Source organism: Mesocricetus auratus, unplaced genomic scaffold (assembly GCF_017639785.1).
Source record: "Mesocricetus auratus isolate SY011 unplaced genomic scaffold, BCM_Maur_2.0 Super-Scaffold_100015, whole genome shotgun sequence".
In the NCBI taxonomy this organism is placed as follows: domain Eukaryota; kingdom Metazoa; phylum Chordata; class Mammalia; order Rodentia; family Cricetidae; genus Mesocricetus; species Mesocricetus auratus.
This window is the reverse complement of record NW_024429198.1, coordinates 747,501-769,451: the sequence shown is the minus strand read 5'-3', so window position 1 is coordinate 769,451 and position 21,951 is coordinate 747,501. Positions and strand designations below refer to the sequence as shown.

Here is a 21,951-nt window from a genome sequence, read left to right as displayed (position 1 = left end):
AAAATATTTATAATTTTAACACCTGGGAGGCTGAGGCAAGAAGATTACCATGAGTTTGAGGTAGGCATGAGTCACCTATCAAGTACTAGGTCAACCAGAACTATGTAACTGTCTCAAAAAAAAGTTCCAATTTACTTTAAAATGTATTTTAAATCGCTTTCATGCATGTTTTATTTAAGAAATTATTCAAGCAAGGAAAATTCAAGCAAAGCTGGCATATGGGCAAACTAGTTTTGAAAAGCTGGGAACAGAAGAGCAAGACAGCTCACTAGGTATATGGATTTGCTACATGTGGTGGTCTGAATGAGAATGGCCCCCATAGGCTTAAGTACTTGAAGCTTCCCAGTAGGTGGAACTATTTAGGAAAGGACTAGGAGGTGTGGTCTTGTTGGAGGAGGTGTATAATTGAGGTCAGGCTCTGAGGTTTCAAAGGCCCAGCCATTCCCAATGAGCTCTCTCTGACTCCTTCTTGAGGATAAGGATGTAAGTTCTCACATACTGCTCTGCCACCATGTCTTCCTGTCTGCCTGCTGCCATGCTCCCTGCCATGATGGTCATAGACTCTGACCCTCTGCAAGGATGCACCCCAAATTAAACATTCTCTTTCTATACCTTTCCTTGACCCTAGTGTTTTGTCACAGCAACAGAAAAGTAACTAAGACAGCACAGGAGCCTAACAACCTGACTTCAACCCCCAGTGGAAGGAGAGAAACAACCCTTGAAAGTGTCCTCTGACCCCACTGGTGCACATGGCACGTACATGTCTACACACACACACATACACACATGCACGCACGCATGCATGCAATAATAATAATAATAATTTTAAATATATTTTTACAATTTCATAAAAAGACAGTTCTTTTACAACTTCAAGTGTTGTTTCACCATAGGAACAGATATAGGTAAAGGTTGTTTGTGTCTCCTTCTGATGGTCCTTCCTTCCTTCTCCCCCTCTCCCTCATACTGAAACCACCTCTGGGGTTCTACTACACCATGCTTACTAGACAGCCAATTAGCTAATCAGAAGTCAGAATCCGCATAGTTATCAACGATACTGTTTATACTATCCCAACCTGAGAACTCTGCAATAACTGGGATCTCTGAATGCTTAACAAAGAGACTAACAATCAGGATGAGCTTCCTGAGTGAATGGAATGCTCTGAAGAAAGGGGAACTTCATGAGCTATTTGAAGTCCTCAGCTAATTGCTCTCTGTTCTACCTAATAGACAAGTGACCCTATTTGCACTGTATTTTAAGCCAACAACATTCAAAAAATTAAATTACAAAAACAGTCATAATAACACCTCTCATTTTAAAATAGTTTTTGTTTGCCCTTCTCAAACACTCTCTCCATCTCTCTGCCCACTGACCAAAAACCTGAAAGGAGACTATATATGAAGACGAGACCCCTTCAGGTGTCACCTTCCCTACCCCAAAGAAGTGCCAGTCCCTACCACTTCAGCAGGGCTCCTCCCATTCCAGCTCTGAAGCTGCAAAGGAAGATGGGAGAGGAGGGTGTGCCACTTGGTTGAGGAAAGAAACACTAATTTCTTCTAGTTTAAAGAAAACATATTTAGCACGTATTCAGGCAATTCCTCTCCCATGTATGTGGCCTCTGACAAATAGAGATAATGCATAAGAGTAAAGGTTCATCTTCAATAACTACACAACCTAGATGATACAGTGCCTCAGCTAACAACGTGAAAGCTACAAGGGGTGGTCTGGACTGTGTGTCCCTTAAATATTGAAGTTGAAACATTAACCTTCAATGTGACAGGGATACAAGAGGATATTTAAGATGGAAATAACGTGTAAATATAGGCCCTGCTCAAGTAGGATCATTGTCGTTATAAGAAAAAGACAGTAGAGAGCTCACTTTGTTCATTTCTGAGCTGCAAGAGGACAAAGCAAGATATCAGCCATCAGAAGCCATGAAAAGACTCACTGGAACTGGACGGCTGGTGGATGTTGGGCTTTCCAGCTCTTTTAACTGTGAGAAACAAATTGCCATTGCTTGAGCTACCCAGTCTATGGAGGGATTTTAGTTTGTTGGTTTTTTGTTTTTTATAGAAGCCCAAGGAGAGTAGAAATGTATATATTTGTTCATTCACAAAACTTTAAATGAAAGTTGAGTCATACTGAATACAGCGTGGCACTTTAACAGGAATGGTAGTGCTGTAGGTAAAGAGGTGTGACAGTCCCCTATGCAGGCCTTCTCTAGACTAGCACATACCTGATCATTTTCTTTTGAAAAATTTGGCTCCATTCCACTCTTATCAACTTGGCAAAATTCTGAAGAAACATGACCCTGAGTCAGAGTGGAGAGCTCAGGCAGAGTGTGTCAAAGTGGAACCCTGACACAAGGGGCATATAGAGCCTTGCTTTTCCCAAAGGGCTTCAAAGGCCGCCTTCAATGGATTAGACTTGGAAAACAAGTACAGACTTGCTGCTGAGTTGCACAAATGGCTGGCTCTGTCATATTATCACTTCCCTAAAGCCCGGGCTCTGAGACCAGCGTTTCCTCTGTGAGCAGTGTCACCCTCCAACAGACTTCACTCTCATTGACATGAGTCAGTCAGATTTGATCATTCAGAAATTTCCAATACTGAGATTCATAAAAACTGACTTTGAGGACAATCTCAGACATTTCAGCAAGTCCTTTTGTTTGCTTTTGGCATGATGAACATTGTAGCGTCATATTAAAAATGTTATCCAGCAATGTGAATGTTTTCTACTTAGAAATACCTAACCTTCCCTAATCACAGGAAAATGTTAGTCCTCTAGAATCAACAGGAACCACCCAAACACAAAGTCCCTTGGTTTGACGAATTAGCATCTCTCTGTCTGGAACAACAACAAATACTAAAAAGGAAGAAAGGGCCTTTTCTGTAAAGTGGTGCTGTGAAACAAATCAGAGGCATTTCCTCACCTGAGGAGTCAGCTCCACTTCTAACTCGCCGGACAAGAACTGTCGCTCAAATTCTGCATTTTCTCCCACGTACGAAGAGACCATGCGTTTTATCTGTTTAGATCGAAGTAAAAGGCCCAGGCCAAAGTTGTCAACCCTAAACAGAAAAGGAGTTGATAATCATGAGATCATCTACAGAATAATGTTAGCACACATTTTGTTGTTATTGTTTTGTTTTTTCAAGACCTGAAACTTTAATAATTTGGAGGGAAAAAAATCTCTTCTGAAGAATTCTTTGGAAGGCAGAGGCAAGCAAATCTCTGTGAATTTGAGGCCAGCCTGGTCTACAAAGTGAGTTCCAGGACAGCTAGGGCTACACAGAGAAACCCTGTCTTGAAAAAAAATGGCACCCAAATTACACATAAGTCTAGGAACATTTTTCCTGTATCATAGACATTTTACTTAACAAATTTATATATTTGAATGTTCTTAATCCCCTCAAATAAAAGGATTTTGGGTAGCAAAATGAATCCTATTATCTGTTACAATAGACATATGTACATATATATACTGGTTTTAATAATTCATCTATTTAAAATGATGACTCAGTTTATTCACAGATATGATGCAAATACTATTGGGTTTTTCTAGATTAAAAACCTCCAGGTGCATACATTTCTTCATTTCAATCATATTTGCAAAGAAAATAATGTACCTGCATTTTAAAGCACAATACATAGATTAACTACTAAATGGAAGCTTGCCCCCTTTCTGTCGGCTTATCTCTCCCTCAAAGGTTTTGGAAGTTCTTTAACCAACTACAGAGAAACAACAAACTTTTTTTGAAAGTTGGTTTATCTGTCAGGGACAGTCTCACTACGTAATCTAAGATGGCCTTGAACTCAAGATCCTCCTGCCCCAGCTTTCCAAGTGATGGGATACAGGCCTGGCTTTATAAAACTATCCTTGTGTTGTTTTGTTGTTGTTGTTTGAGACAGGGTTTCTGTGTAGCCCTGGCTGTCCTGGAATGTGCTCTGTAAACCCAGCTGGCCTAGAACTCACAGAGATCTGCCTGCCTCTGCTTCTGAGTGCTAGGATTAATGTCCTGCACCACCACCACCCAGTTTATAAAACTACTTTTAAGGATGAAATATTTCTAGGGGTAGAGATAATAATGAGACAACACAATAAACACAAAGGAATGATTATATAATAAGAGAAAGCCAAGCCAATTGGCAAGCACATGAAACACCAGAATTCTCTTGTGTGCTAAGGTGAAAGTATACTTATCACTTTAGGGAGAGAAAAAGTAAAAAAGCTGTTAGCATAATCTATTAACGCTGAAAAACATCCAGGGGATGAGTCAGCAATTGCACTCCTGGATCTTCATCAAACAAGAACTAACATTTAATGTTCACAAAAAGATATATATAATATACTCATCAATAGCACTGTCCATTGTGACCAAAAAATTAATGCCTCTTGAATACCCATCCACAGAATAGGTACGTTATAGTTTATCTAAGCAATAAAATAAGATACAGCAATGAGACTGCATGATGGATAAATATTATCCATCATGGACAAATCTCAGACCAAATGCTGACTTAAAGAAGCTATACACAAAAGTGTACATGTTGAATTACTCCTTTTACAAGAGTTTCAGACTTTCACAGGACTGATGTATGAGGTCCAAAATGTAGATGGGGCAGGGAGACAAGAGTAGTAACTGGAGGTATTATGAAAGGAACTTTCTGGAGATCTGGTCCTGGCCCATGTCTTTGCAAGAATGTTGGCTACATGGCTGTGCAGCTTGTAAAATCCTATCTCTACATCTGTGTATGGTCAGTTTTCTACATCACTCTAGTATTATGTATCAATAGTTTTTTAACGATAAAACTTCAATACAAAAGACCCTGAAATCCTCTTAGATACAGGAGCCTGTGTTTCCTCCCAGCTAATCGCTTTCATGTTCTGATGGCTCCTCCCACAGACAGCTTGTGTTGTCTGCAAACTTCCGGCAATCCCATACTGATTGCTTACTCTACCCTAGAGATGGGATGTCAGATTCTGGGGCTACAGCCATGAGAAGGCCTGGCCCAGGGCCCTGTGTAGTTCTGAGAGTTCAGAGGAAATAAAGGGTAAGCCTGTAATTAACACAGAGGGATGTGCTAAGGGCTGTCTGTATAGTATGTGATGAGAATACAGAAGATCAAGGACCCGATTGTTGACAGAGAAAGAGGGAAGAGAGTCCAGACGAGGGGAAAAGGTGATACGGAAGGAGAAAATAGACGGGAGCAATAGGGAAACAGGAGTTTGAGAACACAGTAAAAGATGGAGATCCCAAGGCATCTTCCCAGAGCTCAGCGTGAACGGGATGTGCACTGGAGGCAGGAGTGGGAGGGGGGCCTGATCATGATCCTCCTCGACGGACTTCGTCCTAGGACAGGAGGTGCTCCCCTGAAAGGTGACAGGCTATACAATGCAGTCAGGAAGGAGTGTCAATTAAAAAGCTTGACAAGGTCCAAACAACGCTGAGTATCCGAACTAAAGTGGAGGCCACAGGAATGGAGAAGAGGGACATAAGTCAAGAGGCACTGAGGAGGTGGCGCATCCATAAGATGTGTTGCCCTGGTGTAGACACAGACCCCAGCAGAATGTTAGCTCTGACTATGGAACCTGCCTGGTGTAGACACAGACCCCAGCAGAGTGTTAGCTCTGACTATGGAACCTGCCTGGTGTAGACACAGACCCCAGCAGAATGTTAGCTCTGACTATGGAACCGGCCTGGTGTAGACACAGACCCCAGCAGAGTGTTAGCTCTGACTATGGAACCTGCCTGGTGTAGACACAGACCCCAGCAGAATGTTAGCTCTGACTATGGAACCGGCCTGGTGTAGACACAGACCCCAGCAGAATGTTAGCTCTGACTATGGAACCAGCCTGGTGTACACACAGACCCCAGCAGAATGTTAGCTCTGACTATGGAACCGGCCTGGTGTACACACAGACCCCAGCAGAATGTTAGCTCTGACTATGGAACCGGCCTGGTGTAGACACAGACCCCAGCAGAATGTTAGCTCTGACTATGGAACCTGCCTGGTGTACACACAGACGCCAGCAGAATGTTAGCTCTGACTATGGAACCTGCCTGGTGTAGACACAGACCCCAGCAGAATTTTAGCTCTGACTATGGAACCGGCCTGGTGTAGACACAGACCCCAGCAGAATTTTAGCTCTGACTATGGAACCGGCCTGGTGTAGACACAGACCCCAGCAGAATTTTAGCTCTGACTATGGAACCTGCCTGGTGTAGACACAGACCCCCTGCAGAATTTTAGCTCTGACTATGGAACCTGCCTGGTGTAGACACAGACCCCCTGCAGAATTTTAGCTCTGACTATGGAACCTACCAAAAGAGTGAGCTGGGGAAAATGTATCTCAACCACTAGAGACATCCCACAGGTTTTGACAAGCAAAGGTGTTAATGTGGCAGCCTGCCAGACATTGGTATTGCATGCCTTTTAATCCCAGCACTCTGGAGGCAGAGGCAAGTGGATCTCTGTGAGTTCGAGACCAGCCTGGTCTACAGAGTGGACTCTGCGAGTTCCAGGACAGCCTCCAAAACAATAAAGAGAAACCCTGTCTGGAAAAAAAAAAAAGTATGGCAGCCTATGTGACAAACCACTAGTATTTCTCTCAGCAATCACCTACCTACCTCCACTGACCCCAAGCTTACCAGAGCCCATTCCATCTCACATGGCTCCTTCCTTTCATCCCGCCTTCCCACAGCATCCTGTGCACCGTATCCCTCAAGGTGCATAGATAACAAGGAACTGCTAATCATTCAGTAATCTTTGCTTCCTAGCCACCAGAGACATACAAATATGTAAACTGTCTGTGTTTAGTATCTGTGGTGGTTTGAAGGAAAATGGCCCCCAAAGGAAGTGACACTATTAGGAGGTGTGGTTTTGTTAAAGTAGGTGTGGCCTTGTTGGAGGAAGTGTGTCTCTTTCGGGACAGACTTTGAGGTCTCTTTTGCTCAAGTTTCACTCAGTGTGACAATCAGTCTACTTCCTGCTGCCCACAAGACATAGGACTATCAGCTCCAGCACCGTGTCTACCTGTATGCTTCCATGCCCCGCCTTTAATGGACTAAGCCTCTGAAACTGGAAGCTGTCACCTCAATTAAATGTTTTCCTTTAGAAGAGTTGCCGTGGTCACGGTGTCTCTTCGGAGCAATAGGAACCCTAACTAAGTATCTTTTTTCCAAAAGAACATTGAAGGCTAAATAGCATGTACTTTTCCTGGTCAGTTTCCTTTAATGGGCCCCAATGAAGTCTGTGAATGAGATCACACACAAGATTGACTTCACCTAGCTTAGGACACAGAGGGAAGTTTGCAGGCCTGTGGCTTCTCATCTACCCAGTCTTCATTAAGTATAAAACACAATAAATGAACTACTGCCCAGATGGAATCCTGCTCTGAAAACTACTTCAAAGTTAAAGTAGTTAATAATATACTTGTCCACTAGAGGTCTCCAGATTACTCAAGATGCTGTTTTTCTAGTGAGGCATGCTTTCTAGTCCCCCGACACACACCTTTTCTTTCTCCTTCTTCCTCCTCTTTTCCCCAAACTCTTCCCATTTGTTTCTAACCTGCCCCCAGAACCCAGGCCCCACTTCAGGTTAGCCATTCTCCCCCAAACTCAGCTTCCCAGCATGCCTTATAGCAGTTCCCTCCTCAGAGACGGGCAGGACAAAAGTAGGGAAGTGGTCTTTCACTCTTCCCACCAAGCCTATCAGGACATCCTGACTCCAAGACTGTTTAAGGATCAAACCATCCCTCACTCCATCCCTGCACTCTCATTTCCTGGGCACCAGAGGACCCTCGTCAGTCTCTGCTTCTGCCCCTACAATGTGCCTTGAACATGGTAGCCAAATAACACCTTATAAAACATAGACGTGGAACAGGGCTCCGCTATGCTCAAAGCCTTGCAGGGGCTCTACTTATTCAGAACAAAGCAAAGAGCTCTAGAGCAGCCTGCAAGGCCCACCATTTGCATGCCTCTTATGTCTCTGGCCTCATTCCTTCTGGGCTCTTTGCTCACTTCTCTGCCTCCCCTAGCCGTGCCAGGAATGTTTCCCTAAGGGACTTTGCACTGGCTTCCCGCTGTCTCTGAAGCACCTCTCCACATGGCTCCCTCAGCCCGCTGCCTTCATGTGGGCTCAGATGCTACCTTCATGCCACTCTGGCCACCGCACTGATGACGGACAGCTGCCTCTCTACTGGGAGGGTACCAATCCTCTTGCTCGCTCTTTCTTTTTTCCAGGTTACAAAACATTCCAATGTGTTAGCAATGTGCCCACTTTTATGCTGGCTACCTATTATCTGTCTTTCCCAAACAGAAGGTCTATGACAAGGGCCCTACTATTGCTTTTGGTGGTGGTGGTGTGGTGGTGTGGCAGGGGTGTGGGGGGTGAAGATGAGATGGTGTGGGGGTGTGGGGGTGTGGTGATGTGGTGCGGTGGTGGTTTTTGGTTTTTGTTCTTTTCTTTCACTTATGCATCCCAAGCACCTGTCAGCTATACAGCACACAAAGAGGACTGCAGAAATACTTGGGGAGCACTTGTTAAAAGAATTTGCTGCTGCATTCCATTTGGCCCTCCCAGTCAGAGCTTCTCTAACAGGAATGAACTATTCTAGGGTCCTGTTTTGCTGTGATTAAATAACCCAACAAAAAGCAATGTAGAGGGGGAAAGTCTTCATTTAGCTTGTAATTCCAGATCATGGTCCATGTCGGCAGGAAGAACCAAACAGGACATTGAAGTCTCACCTCCACAGTCAAGAACAGGAGTAATGGCATGGATCCTCAGTCACTCTCAGCTAGCTTTCTTCTCTCCAGCGGCACCACCACCATGGGTATGTCTTCATCCAATCAAAACAATCCCTCAAAGATAAGCCCACAGGCCAAACTGATCTAGATAATCCGTCATTAAGAGTCTTTCCCTAGGCTGGGCAGTGGTGACGCATGCCTTTAATCCCAACACTCAGGAGGCAAAGGCGGGTGATCTCTGAGTTTGAGGCCAGCCTGAATTCCAGGCCAGCCAGGACTATACAGAGAATCTGTGTCTGGAGGAGGGAGCTATGGGGGCATGATTCTCTTCCCTTGTAATTCTAGGTGGTGATGAGTTGACAGTGACGGTCATAGCTGACCAGCACAATCACTCATTGGCTCCTACTTGTGGATCCACTGTTGGCTTCCAGTCTGTTTGGTATGCAGCCTATGCTCTGCTGCCATTGCCTTCTGCTAGGGCTGGGCCAAAGGGGACGCACTATCAGGGGTGAGGTCCAGGGTCTGTAGTTCTCAGGCTCTCTTCCCTTCTATTTACAAAACTTCTAAATACTGGTTCTCTTAAGGCCTCCCATGCAAGGTGTGGTGGCAACAGTGCCTCTCTGCTTTTCCTCCAGGGTTATTTAAAGGTCATGTTGTTTTCCTTCAGCTATAATCAGTCCTTTTAAAGGAGTCCCTTTGGTAAAGTCCTCAATTACCAGTGCTAATATCCAGAACCATGACTAATAAAATCATAATCATAAAACAACCCATAAAGGTGAATACAGGTCATTTGTTTTCTGTAGTTTTAAACATCTAAAGTACCCGCAAGCCTACAGAGTCCATTCCAAAAACCAGAACATAGTTGGTCATTCATTGACTTGGAAATTTTTCTGACCACTCTTTCGTACCTCTGTGTTTATTTTTGCAACACATTACACATTTTAACCTGGCTCTGTTTAAAGATGACCTTCTGTATTTGTTGATCTTGGCTCTGGGGCTGACTATGTATTTGGCCTTTGTTTTAGACTAGTTGTCCCCTGGCATAGCAACTAGGCAATGCCTAAGATTCCTGGCAATTGGGCCAGGTAAAGAGTTAGTGCTTAGACCTTGAAAAATCTGCTAGATAGGTAGCTTACCATGAGAGTGTGTCTTTCTCCCATGTCTCTAATTCACAAACTCATCAACTGAGTTTATCTAATATAATAGTACCATCACTGATGATAAAAAAAATGTGAGTAAACTACATTCCTAACCTCTAAGAACTCATGACACAAAGACTGAAGATGTGTGCCCGTTGGCAAATGGGGACCACACCATTTCTAACAGAAAGCCCCGTATGAAAGAGCCTCTGTGTGCCTTGATACCGAAGGTGATGCTGACAGATTCTCCAACAGGTGGCACTGCTTGCCGTCAGGAGCCAACATTTTCTAGAAAACCTAAAGAAAGAAAACTGAATCTTATAGGATTTCAGATATTTTAGTGGTTTAAAAAAAAACTCTAAAGCCACAATCTATAGTGTTAAAGTAAGCCAAAATGGATACTGCACAAAATATATCCATCTTCTGAAAATATTTCATTTCTGAATCTGAAATTTAAATTCTTCAAGGCAGGAAGTGATGGTGCATGTGTTTTATCCCAGCACACAAGAGGCACAGGTAGGTGAATCTCTTGAGTTCAATGACAGCCTGGTCTATAGAGCGAGTTAGTTCTAGGACAGCCGGAACTACATGAAGAAACCTTGTATATTTTTTGTTGTGAGCCTAGGCTTTAACAACCGAACCATCTCTCCCCTTTACCAGTTGCAGCACTCAGGAAAGTGAGCCCTGCACCTCACCAGGGCAGCACAGCAGAACTGACCCTATTGACAGGGATACGGATGTGAGCACGGAAGATCTGGACCATCCCTCATCTGCCATATAGTGGTATGGATGAGGTAGAGATGCCCTCCACTCCTCACAGGCAGTGAGGGGTAGGGGAGCTGACCCTGAGGTCACAAGAGCAGGAGAGCTGTCCCTGTCCCTCTCCAGCTGCAGCACCTTGCCTGGGCAACACAGTATAACTGGCCCTGTGTTGAGGTGTAGGAGTGCCAACCCTGAGGGTGTACAAGCAAGAGAAATGGCCCCACTGTTAGCATTCAGGCATCTGTACTGGCCTGTCCTTGGGGTTCTGACAGGAAACGTCCTCAGCTGCAGCCACCAAGAGCACCACCTGTGCACATTCACTATGTTCCCTTTTAAAAGAGCCCTGCCTACCTCCCATCTCTCTCTCTGTGTATGTCTGCTTCTCTCTGTCTCTGTCTCTCTGTCTCTCTCTCTCTTTCTCTCTGTCTGTTTCTCTCTGTCTCTCTGTCCCTCTCTGTGTCCCCCCCCCTGTGTGTGTGTGTGTGTGTGTGTGTGTGTATGTCTATTTCTCTCTCCCTGCTCCTCTGCCTATCTCTACTCTATCCCTCCTTGTCTTCTTTCCTCCTTCCCTCCCTCCCTCTCCCCCCTCTGCCATTCTCTTTTCTTCTGCCACTCCTGTCCCCAGAGGCTGGTCTCCCTTCTCCCCTCCCCCTTTCCCTCTATAAAAAACCCTCCACCCAAGCTTTGTCATGTAGCATCTTTCTCTTGAGCAACCCTTTTTAAATTAACACCCACCATTTGCTCATTGCTGCAAGGGTGAAGGGGGGGGCGTGTATTAAGGGGCAAAGCTGGAGAGCTCACTCTGGTGGTGAGGACAAGGGGAAGCTGGTGGGAGGACCAACTCTGCAACTACTCAAACCCAGAACCAGGGTTAGGAGTTGTCCCAACCCAACTTCCACCCCCTCTGTGATCTGCTGGAGCACAGGAAGGAGCTGGTCTTGCAGATCCAAAGCTGTAGAATCTCCATGACACAGCGCAACAACAGGATATCCAAGAGGAGTCCCAGTGAGGGACCAGCATTGATAATGTAGCAGAAACCAGAGGCCTTTGACTTTTGCAGACCAATGACTTTTGCAATGAACTCTTGCATGTAAAGATATATGGATGAAAGAGTTTACTGTGTGTGTGACTCACTGTGTCGCACTACAGCTTCCATGATGAGATTTTTTTTCCTATTTTTTCTCTTAAATTTTATTTTATTGGGGGGGTTGCAAGGGAAGAAGGCAGATATGAAGGGACTGGGAAATGAATGGGATCAAGATGCATGGTGTGATGACACAAAAAATAAATAAAAAGAAAAGTTTAAAACCATCAAAAAGGAAACAACAAAAAGAAAAACGTCTTGAATATCTATTTTCTAAAATCTCACTTATTGGCAATAATTATTTTAAAAACATAAGTATTGGGGAAACTGTTTATTTAGGAACTTTCATTTAGGAACATGTTTAGATCTCAATTTATAATTTATAATTATAATTTATAATTACTCTGATAATATCAAAAGTACAAAAATAAAAGAAAATGCTATATTTAGATGTAAGGTTCAGTCATCCCATGGTACAAATAAAACCTTTCATGAACTAAGCACATACATGTAAGTATGCATCTCAGGACATCATTAGCCCTTCCCAAACAAAATAGCAAAACCCTCCAGAATGCTCACAGTCATGACAACATGGTCAGTGTTGGCTCAGTGAAGTCACCAGAGCTGTGACTGTAGAAATAAAAAGGGAATAGGGCATAGAACAGTGTTCACTAGCTTTTAACACCAGGCTTGAAGACACTGGCACACAATTAGGATTTTGATTCTGAGTGAGGGATTACTCACTGCACCCTCAAAATCATCCTGTATCTGACTAGTATGATGTATAAGAAATCAGAAGTATACATTATTAAGTATTCTCTAATAGTATGAACCTTCCACATGTAAGCAGGGAGTCATTTATATCCCATTCTTTTATATCTATAACCCAAAATACTTTAGTCAGGAAGAAAGTAGTATATATATCATAATACATCCATTTTTCTATTGGTTCTGTAGGTAAATGGTGACATGTAGTTTATAATGAAACCTTTGGCTCACACTTATAACTCAAAGTAAATCAAAAATCAATGAATTCTCAGCTTGTTCAACCTTTTAATCAGCAATATCAAATATTCAGAAGTGTAATCATAAAGCGGCATTTATCTCCTCGAGGCTAACATAATACCTCACACAAGAGTGTTATATAGCAATATCCTCTGAACTGAAATACTCACTCCATGGTGGAAGGAAGCCCATTAAAACACGGGAAGTTTTGAAAAGGAACTGTTGAGACTCAGGAAATAAACAAAAAACAAAACTTGCAAGTCTCAAGGAGTTCCTGAAACTTACCAGCCTCACAAGGCCCCTCCCACCCCAAGGTTATATAAGTAGTAAGGACTGTTGACAAGACTCCAACATGCAAGTCATGAAGAGGCTAAAGGGTTCCAACTTTGATGAGTCATCACCCCATGCTGGGGTGGGCTTTTGTTGATACAGCTGCCTTTGAATGGTCTATGCTCTGGCAAGTAACCCCTACCCATATTCCTGTGGGTAACTCCAATAAACTCACTGATTGATCAAGTTACATGTCGGTGGTATCATTACTCTGGTCTACCTTCAGTTCTCTATCTGACTTGAGGAGATATTTGTTCACACCTTTGAAGGTGTGAACCGCCTTAGCTGTTCTTGGAGGGGCCTCTGCACCGGCCTTTGGGCCAGAGGCTCTCACCTCAGACTGGGAAAACCGGGAAGTCTCCACAGGGACCATGATCATGGCTGTGCAGTTTGATGGGGGCATGGTTCTAGGAGCAGACTCAAGAACAACCACTGGGTCCTACATCGCCAACCGAGTGACTGACAAGCTGACCCCTATTCATGATTGGATCTTCTGCTGCCGCTCAGGCTCAGCGGCTGACACCCAAGCAGTAGCTGATGCTGTCACTTACCAGCTCGGGTTCCACAGTATCGAACTGAATGAGCCTCCACTAGTACACACAGCCGCCAGTCTCTTTAAGGAGATGTGTTACCGGTACAGAGAAGATCTGATGGCAGGAATCATCATTGCAGGCTGGGACCCTCAAGAAGGAGGGCAGGTGTACTCAGTTCCCATGGGGGGTATGATGGTAAGGCAGTCGTTTGCCATTGGAGGCTCTGGGAGCTCATACATCTATGGCTATGTTGATGCTACCTATTGGGAAGGCATGACCAAGAACAAAAGTCTGCAATTCACTGCCAATGCTCTCGCTTTAGCTATGGAACGGGACGGCTCCAGTGGAGGGGTGATCCACTTGGCAGCCATTCAAGAATCAGGAGTAGAATGGCAGGTGCTTTTGGGAGACCAGATACCCAAATTCACCATTGCTACTTTACCACCTCCCTGAATCCTAATGTAAGGGTATATTAAAAGATATTCATACGGATACAAAAGTTAATAAACAGTTTGTCAAAGAAAAAAAAAGAAAAGTGTCACACAACACAAGGTCAGTGTTTTGAGACTTTGGCAATCCTTCATAAAATAATGAACTCTTGCATCACTCACTTCCAAGATAATCTACACTGTTTATTCTCAAAGTCTTTATAATAAGCCAACTCATTAATTCAACACATCTTAAGATTTGTGGAAAGGATGCCAATGACTTACTGTTATGCACACAAATAATTTTTTCTGACATCACATGTACCAACATGCGCATGCCTTTTTAAAACAATGGCTTATTATGACCATTTTAATTTACAGTCCTACTGCTAAATTGATAGCATGTCCTTCACATTCCATCAAGACCAGCAACAGTTTTTAGGATCAATGTATCTCATTATATAGCATCTGCAGTAATGATATAACCAAAAGAAAGAACTTGAAACAGATTTCAAACTGATGTCTGCCTTGCTATATACATAATGGCCTATAACAAAAAGCATTAGGGACCATTTTTAAATTTTTTTATTCTGAATTTTTTACACTTATTTTACATATATTTTACTTTTTAAAAAAATGAAAGCATACCGGATAAAGATATGAGATATTTACGTATTTATTTAAGGCAAAGCAAAGCTTCTTATGATTGTGAAACATGGCATCAAAAATACATGAATAAGTGTAACTTTGTTGGGCCTGATGACACAGGTCTGCAAGTCTATCTACTTCAGAGGCTGAGTCAGGAAACTCATTAATTCAAGATCTCCCTGGGCTACAGAGAAAGCCCAGGGGCTAGGCTGGACAATTTAGTAAGATCTTGTAACAAAATCAAAAGTAAAAAAAGAAGGTTGGTGACATAGGCCAGAAGTAGACCACTTGCCTAGCATGCTCAAGGACCTAAGTTCAAGCACAGCGCTACAAGTTAATGAACAAAAGAATATCCTTACCTTCCATTCTTGCCCTTACTCTCCACCTTTCTGGTTTGTGTGAGCAGAGTCTCACTACTTGGTATACAGATTTTATATGGCATTGAATTTACTATCTTCCTCAGTCTACCTGGTGATGGGATTACAATCATGTGCCACCATATCCAGCTAGCTGCTTTTTTGAAACAGAGTTTCCATGCAGTTTTGAAGACCAGGCTGTCCTCTTGTCCAGAGTGCTGAGATCAAAGGCGTGGGCCACAAATGCCCAGCTGGCCACTATCTTTTGATCTTTTGATGGCTGAATATAATATAATATTATATATATGAGGCAAATTTAATTTCATTGATAGATTTTTTTCATTTTTTGATAATTTCACCTATTCACTATTCACATTATTTCTACCACCACCCCCATCCAGCTTCTCCCTTCCCCTCCCACTGCTCCCTCTTGGATTTATGACCACTTCTTAGATACACAAATAGATAGATACAAAGATAGACAGACAGACAGACAGACAGACAGACAGATCCTACTGAGTCCATTTGGTGCTTCTTGGGTGTGCATTTGTTTGAAACTGCATAATGTATCAGGGGTGATGGGATGACCGCTGAGAAACTCTCAGGGAACATTTTTAAACCAGCACGTCTTTCTAGCACGCCTTTCCACTCACCCAGCATTGTTGCTGACTGCAGTTAGATCTTTCACTCCAGTCTTCAATAAAGCTCCGATAAGATTTTCTGGAATCCCGCACAGCCCGAAACCTACAAAACCCAAAAGGGAAACAATCTGTGCAGAGGTAATGTTCTTTCAAGATACGTATGTTATTATTCTCAATAGAAGAGAAAAGGCACAGAGCATTTTGTTAAATGTATTAAGAAAAACATACAACTATACCTTACCAACTCACTAGACAGCTATCAGTCATATCACTGGATCTCAGTGTTTCAAACCATTGTATATCACCAGACACCACTCACTGTCAAGGCTTTGAGTAAGTTAAGGACAAATGTTATATATGACATGTGTACTATTACCCCTCTTCATAATACAAACCATATCCAGCTGTTCATTTAAATATGCATTTTATACATCTGACTTAGTATATTTTACAGAATTAGAACCCTAAGCTAATAACTTTCATTTCTTACATCGTTAAAATTCTTCCAAGAGTGTAGGATTTAAGATGGACACTTAATAACTTCCCAATTTGAATGAATGGAAAAAACAATGCCCTAAAATAAGTCAGGATTCCACATATAAGAATCAGGAAGTTAAGTGTAATTAAATCTGATGCAGTGATTACAAAAGACATCCCAAAGAGGTAGCAGAAACAGAATATGGGGGGCGGGGTCAACAACAGAGAGACCCCCGTGCTCTTCAGCTCAACAAAATAGGAGCAATACAGAGTGGCCAGAGCAGTGATCCTCAACCTTCCTAACGCTGCGACCCTTTAATACAGTTCTTCATGTTGTGGCCACCCCCAGCCATAAAATTATTTCATTGCTGCTTCATAATGTTGCTACTGCTATGAATCATATTATCAGTATCTGTGTTTTCCAGTACTCTTAGGTGACCCCTGTGAAAGGATTATTCAACCCCCCACCCCCGCCCACCAAAGAAGTCACAACCCAAAGGTTGAAAGCCGCTGGGCGAGAGTGTCTAACAAGGGATCCATCACAGCTCCTGATAAGACACCAGCACCTGAAACCTCCAGCTTTTCAACTATAATCAGAAAAAAAATGGAAAGGAAAAGCAGAATAATAAAGCACTAATCTTTCAGGACGAGACCGTAATAGAGTAGAAGGTGTCCTGGTGTGTCGCAAGTCAAACAGTGAACGAGTAAGAGCTAAATGATAGACTAACGGGCACTTTGAATCTATATAGCTTTGTCACATGATTTTCCTAAAACCCAAGAACATTACCATCGAAAGGAAAACAGTCCCTTTACTCACCACCAACTAGCAAGGTCGCACCATTAGGGATATCTTTTACAGCTTCCACTGGATCTGTGTAAAATTTGGTGTGGCGACGAGCACTGACAGAAAAGTGGCAGACACATCCCTGGAACATTAAAAACATTTCCAGTGAGCAATCATTTGCAGCTTCACTTGACACAAATAGCAAATGATTCCATATATTTGTAGATATATGTGTATGCATAGGCATGTGTATATGTATAAAAAGTTCATTATTCCTTTTAGCATTTTGTACTTTTATGTATGTTTACAGTATAGATTCCGTATGTTTATAGTGTATAACACCACGTTCTGATACAACTATACACTGCAAAATGACTAACTGGAGCTGTCTAGCACAGCATCACCACGCACATTGCTCTTTTGTGGTTAAGAACATTTCACCACTACTCAGAGTTCTCAAGTATAGTTACTGCTATTGCTCATCACCACCATAGAGGATAGATTCCCTAAGCTTATTTCTCCTGTCTAACAGAAATGGTACATCCTTTGACCAACATCTTCCCAAGGCCTTCATCTTCTAACCTCTGTAATGCCATTTTACTGTTTCTCTGATACCGCTCTACCTGTAAAGAGTTTGGATTTAAATGGTTCGTTCGTCTTGGCCAGGATGGACATGCTCTACTGGCAGGTTCTCACCAGGGTCTCTTGTGATCTCCATCTTCTATTACACGGGGGAAGGTCCAGCTGCATCACTCGCTACCCCCACCCAGAAGAATAAAAGTAGATAACTCACACCATATACTGGGATGCAAATTCGCAATATCAGCGTCATCAGTCACCCATTTCTCATAACCTCGCTTTCTAGTCGGCTGACAAATCCTGAGAACCTAGCTGTGCCAAGTTCTACGTCATTTATCCGATCCACATTACGGTATGACTACTGCTCTCTGGGGAATTAAGTACAGTGTGTGGGCAGTTCCAAGTGCTGGAAGAACTCTGAAGAGACAAGAAAGAGCAGCACCCCAGAGGACTCACTTCCCTGTGCCACTATCCCAGGAGCTGAAGGCAAAACAGCAAACTGTCACCACAGGGAGGCCTTGGTGGGCCACACCACAGACTGCCTGGGCACACTATGATCTCTAGATGGTTTGTCACCTCCAAAGTCCATGTCAGAACTGGGCCCCCGTGTCAACAGTGTGGAGAAGCAGTAGGACTTTCATGAGGCGTGTCAGCCTGCACAAAGCTATGAATGCTACAGGGTTCATTCTTGCAGGAGGGAGCAAGTTCCTGCTCTTGCTGCACTGAATTGCTGACTGCCAGAGCTAGGCTTTTTCCAAAGAGAAGTTGCCTGTCCTACACACCCGCTTGTCCTTCTGCTCCTCTGCCATGTTGTAGAGCAGCGCAATGCTCTCACCAGATACAATCACCAGATGGTGGGCTTTTGTCTCCATCGAACCACGAGCTACATAATCTTCTTTTATAAATACGCAGTCTGAGGTGTTGGCTAGAGCAAGTGAGATGGACCTCACATGAGTCATCCAGTAAACATCCATAAAACCAGTGTAAGTTATTGCCCTGTATGTTCCAGCCACAGTATGGGCAAGCGAAAAGGAGGAAATGGATTCTGTGGTAACTCATGAGCCATATTAACAATACTTTATTTCCATTATATATCTAGCCTGAAGAAAGAGGAAGTGGAGAGAATAACAGCTGAACCCTGATATACTGCCATTTTAACAAGCCCAGCTATAAAGTCACACCCACTCTGCTACCCAACAGAATTTCAGACAGCTACAACCTGAGGTGGTCAAGATCTCTTATTCCTTCTTTCCTCTAAATACTATTTTCCTTTTTTTTTTCCTTAAAGTACCTGTCAACTGGCACAAAAGACTATTTAAGGGGTATACACTGAGAGTCAAATGAGTTTAAAAAGGTTGAGGTTGCACACATCATCACATGACTTTTGTCCCTTTAAGTTTCTATTTTGGTCAAGGTCAGGTCAGGAGTTTGCACACTGCCCAAAGCCTGGGACATAAGTAGAGGGAGGGACAAGGGCTCTGAAAGGGCTTAACCACAAAACTGGTGATTCTCTCCCTGGCTTCAACTGGTAAGGCTTCATTTGCTTCTGCTTTACACGCATGCACACACACACACACACACACACACACACACACACACACACAAAATCCAAAAATAAATCTTTAAACAAACAAACGCTCCATAGATTGAATAAGCAGGACATAAAAGCATTCCACATAAACTTGTGGAAGCAATATAGTCAGGGTTTCTGTCACACAGTCTTCCCACCACTGTGCGCTCTTCCATGCTTTCTGAAAGTCCTCCATTGTTCTGTCATTTACACACAACAAATCTCTGAGAGTCCTGTTCTGCAATGTGTAACTCTGCTGTCATTATCTCTGCCTGAAAATAAAGAGTACAGGCCTCAGCAGGACATGGAAGAAAGGGAAAGAATTCATCTACACCCTACAGCCTGAAAGGTGAGGTCACCTTCAACTGCTTCTCTGTGGGATTCCAGAGAGAGAAGACTCGGTTCCCCATGCACTCCGGCAGCCTTCGAGGATTCAGAAGCAGCACTGAGCCACACACTTAGCAGGAACCCCTTTGTAGTAGCTGATAACTAGGGTCATCATAGCACTAATTAGCAGTCAGCACTAATTACCTAGCAGCTTATCCCACTCTGAACTTCCCCCGTTCTTAAATGAAAAGGAAAAGGAAAAAGGAAAAGAAAAGAAGGCCATCAGAGATATTTCAGAAGAGGTGGAAGCTGCGCTGTTGCTCAGTTCAGGAGCGGAATGCTTGCCTAGCAGGCAAAGGGCTCTGGGCTCACACTGATGTGCAAGGTTGTTATAAGTGCACCCATACAACCAAGGTGCAAAAAAGAAAAAAGCAAGTAAAACAAAGTGAGGTAGGCAGGCTGGAGACATGGCTTGCAGAGTAGTAAGCTCACTTCCCAGCACCCACATCAGACCATCAGGTGGCGCTCACAAAATCGTAGTTCTGAGGGATCCAAAGTCTGTAACTGTAGCTCTGAGGGATGCAATCATGCATAGCCTCAACAGGCACACATGCATGCATACAAATTCATGAAGTCACACAGACAGAAATCAAAGTGAATTCTTAAAAACAAACACAGTAAGGTGACACATTTCCAGGGAATGTAATACGTGATGAGATAATGAAGAACTTCATAAGCACTTGATTTTGTTTTCCATTATTCATACAACTTAATATTTGTTAGGGTGTGCTTTATTGGCATTTGATAACTATGTACTATTTACTGAGAAACCAACTTTGAACAAAATATTTTTCAATGTCAGAAAATTAGCCACCTACTTTGGGAAATACTATGATTTAACAAGCCATAAACTCGGGGGTCAAAAGTACCCTCATGTCAAACTGCAGCTCAACCATGACTGAACCAATGTGCTAGGATTATTTTCCCATTGGCTATGTCTTTGTAGAGAGGTGCTGTTTTGGTCAAAGCCAGGTGAGGAGCTTGAACAATGCCTAAAGATGACGATTGCCAATTGTCTCCCAAAGATGCAGTTAGAAAAGCTCTATGCCAGACTATAGGAACTTCCTAGGGGATGCCATCCTCCTTTGGGAAATGGCACCTTTCTCCACTTCCAGGTAAGACAGTGAAACCAAGCTGTCACTTATTGGAGTTTAATTTTTAACCTCACCACTCCCTGTCTGCCGTCCCACAATGATTTCATACAGAAAATATGTAACATGATCATCACCATTACAAATTAATCCATATATTTCTTTAACATTTTCAAAGCACAGGTCTTAGCTTTATGATTACTTTTTTCTTCCTTCCTTCATTCATTCCTTTCATTCTTTCTTCTCCTTGACAATATCTCTGTGGGTCTGGCTAGTCTCAAAGTCCTGGCCTTAAGCAACCCTTCTGCCTCAGTTCCAAGCAGCTGGGACTACAAACACACACCACTATCCAGCCATACATTCATCTCATTTGCAATCCAGTTTGCCAGTCTGCAAAATCGGAGATTACTTGGCAAACCCGGGGAATGGAGTGCAGACAGTGGAGCAACGAGGAAACCCATGCCTGTGGCTAACTGTACCACAGAGGATCTTCAGAACCCAAAGCCCAGAAAGCCTTTAGGTTCGGCAAGGCAGCCCCTTACAGGAAGCTTTGGGCTTTGCTCTTTTATCCAGTTTCTCCCCTGCTCCTCAACTCACACTGTGTCTCTGAGAGTCAAGAAATATCCACGTCACTGACAGTAATTTCTAAAATTGGGCAACTGGGGAAAAGTGTATCTCTGATAACATCTACCTGTTTTGCTCAGATAGGCAGGTTCAAAGAAGTTCTTTAAACTACTCATAATTAATCTCTTTCTTCCAATAGATTCTATATATTAAGTGGTGTTTTGAAAAACAAACAAACTCAGGAGTGGAGGGTTTGCCCGGTATGAACAAAGTGCTAGTGTGCCCCAGCAGGGCACCTGCAATCCCAGCACTAAAAGCAAAAGGATAGAAAAATGAAGGTCAGCCTTGGCTACATAGCATGTTTGAAGCTAGCCTGGGCTAGCCTCCTGGAAAAAAGTTCATGCACCACCTGTTGCCAAATAGACAAATACATAAATAACATTTGCATTGGCACAGAGTACCTAAGGGAATGCTGACACTTAACTCTAGGAATAAGCTTTTCGTCACAAAGTTCCTGATTTGTCTACTCTCCTCCTTCAGCAGAACCCTGTGTTGTTGATGGTACTAATTTCTAATATTAAAATTGAGTGAGGAACATAACGATTTAAGTACTTTAATGAAAGAAACAAAATTCCAAAGAGTGGCAAATATTTTTCTGTTTAATGTTTCTCCCTTCAACATCATCTCCATTTTTACCTTCTTCAAGTTCTTACACCAAACCTCTGAAGTCTTACTCCATGGTTGAACCTAAATTTCATCTCCTGACTTCCTGTCTAGCCATTCACTGGCATTGTTATCTCTTTCGCCTACATCTCTTTTCCCTTG

General features: G+C 43.0%; 2 protein-coding genes across 2 annotated transcripts in view; one reads left to right on the top strand and one right to left on the bottom strand.

Moving 5' to 3' along the window:
• The window catches only part of Oxct1 (3-oxoacid CoA-transferase 1), a 127,598-nt gene that overhangs the window by 102,764 nt on the left and 2,883 nt on the right, over positions 1-21,951 (bottom strand). Inside the window, exons 2-4 of the mRNA XM_040757562.1 lie at positions 16,969-17,077; positions 15,687-15,777; positions 2,934-3,069 (exon numbers count right to left, since the gene is read on the bottom strand). Coding sequence (XP_040613496.1) covers positions 2,934-3,069; positions 15,687-15,777; positions 16,969-17,077 — 336 coding nt within the window. The remainder of the gene's footprint in view (positions 1-2,933; positions 3,070-15,686; positions 15,778-16,968; positions 17,078-21,951) is intronic.
• Positions 13,344-14,131, top strand: LOC106022569 (proteasome subunit beta type-6-like; the record flags this gene model as incomplete). The annotated part of the gene is made up of 1 exon (XM_040757563.1): positions 13,344-14,131. A coding segment is annotated over one exon (711 nt), but the record flags the coding sequence as incomplete, so codon positions are not given.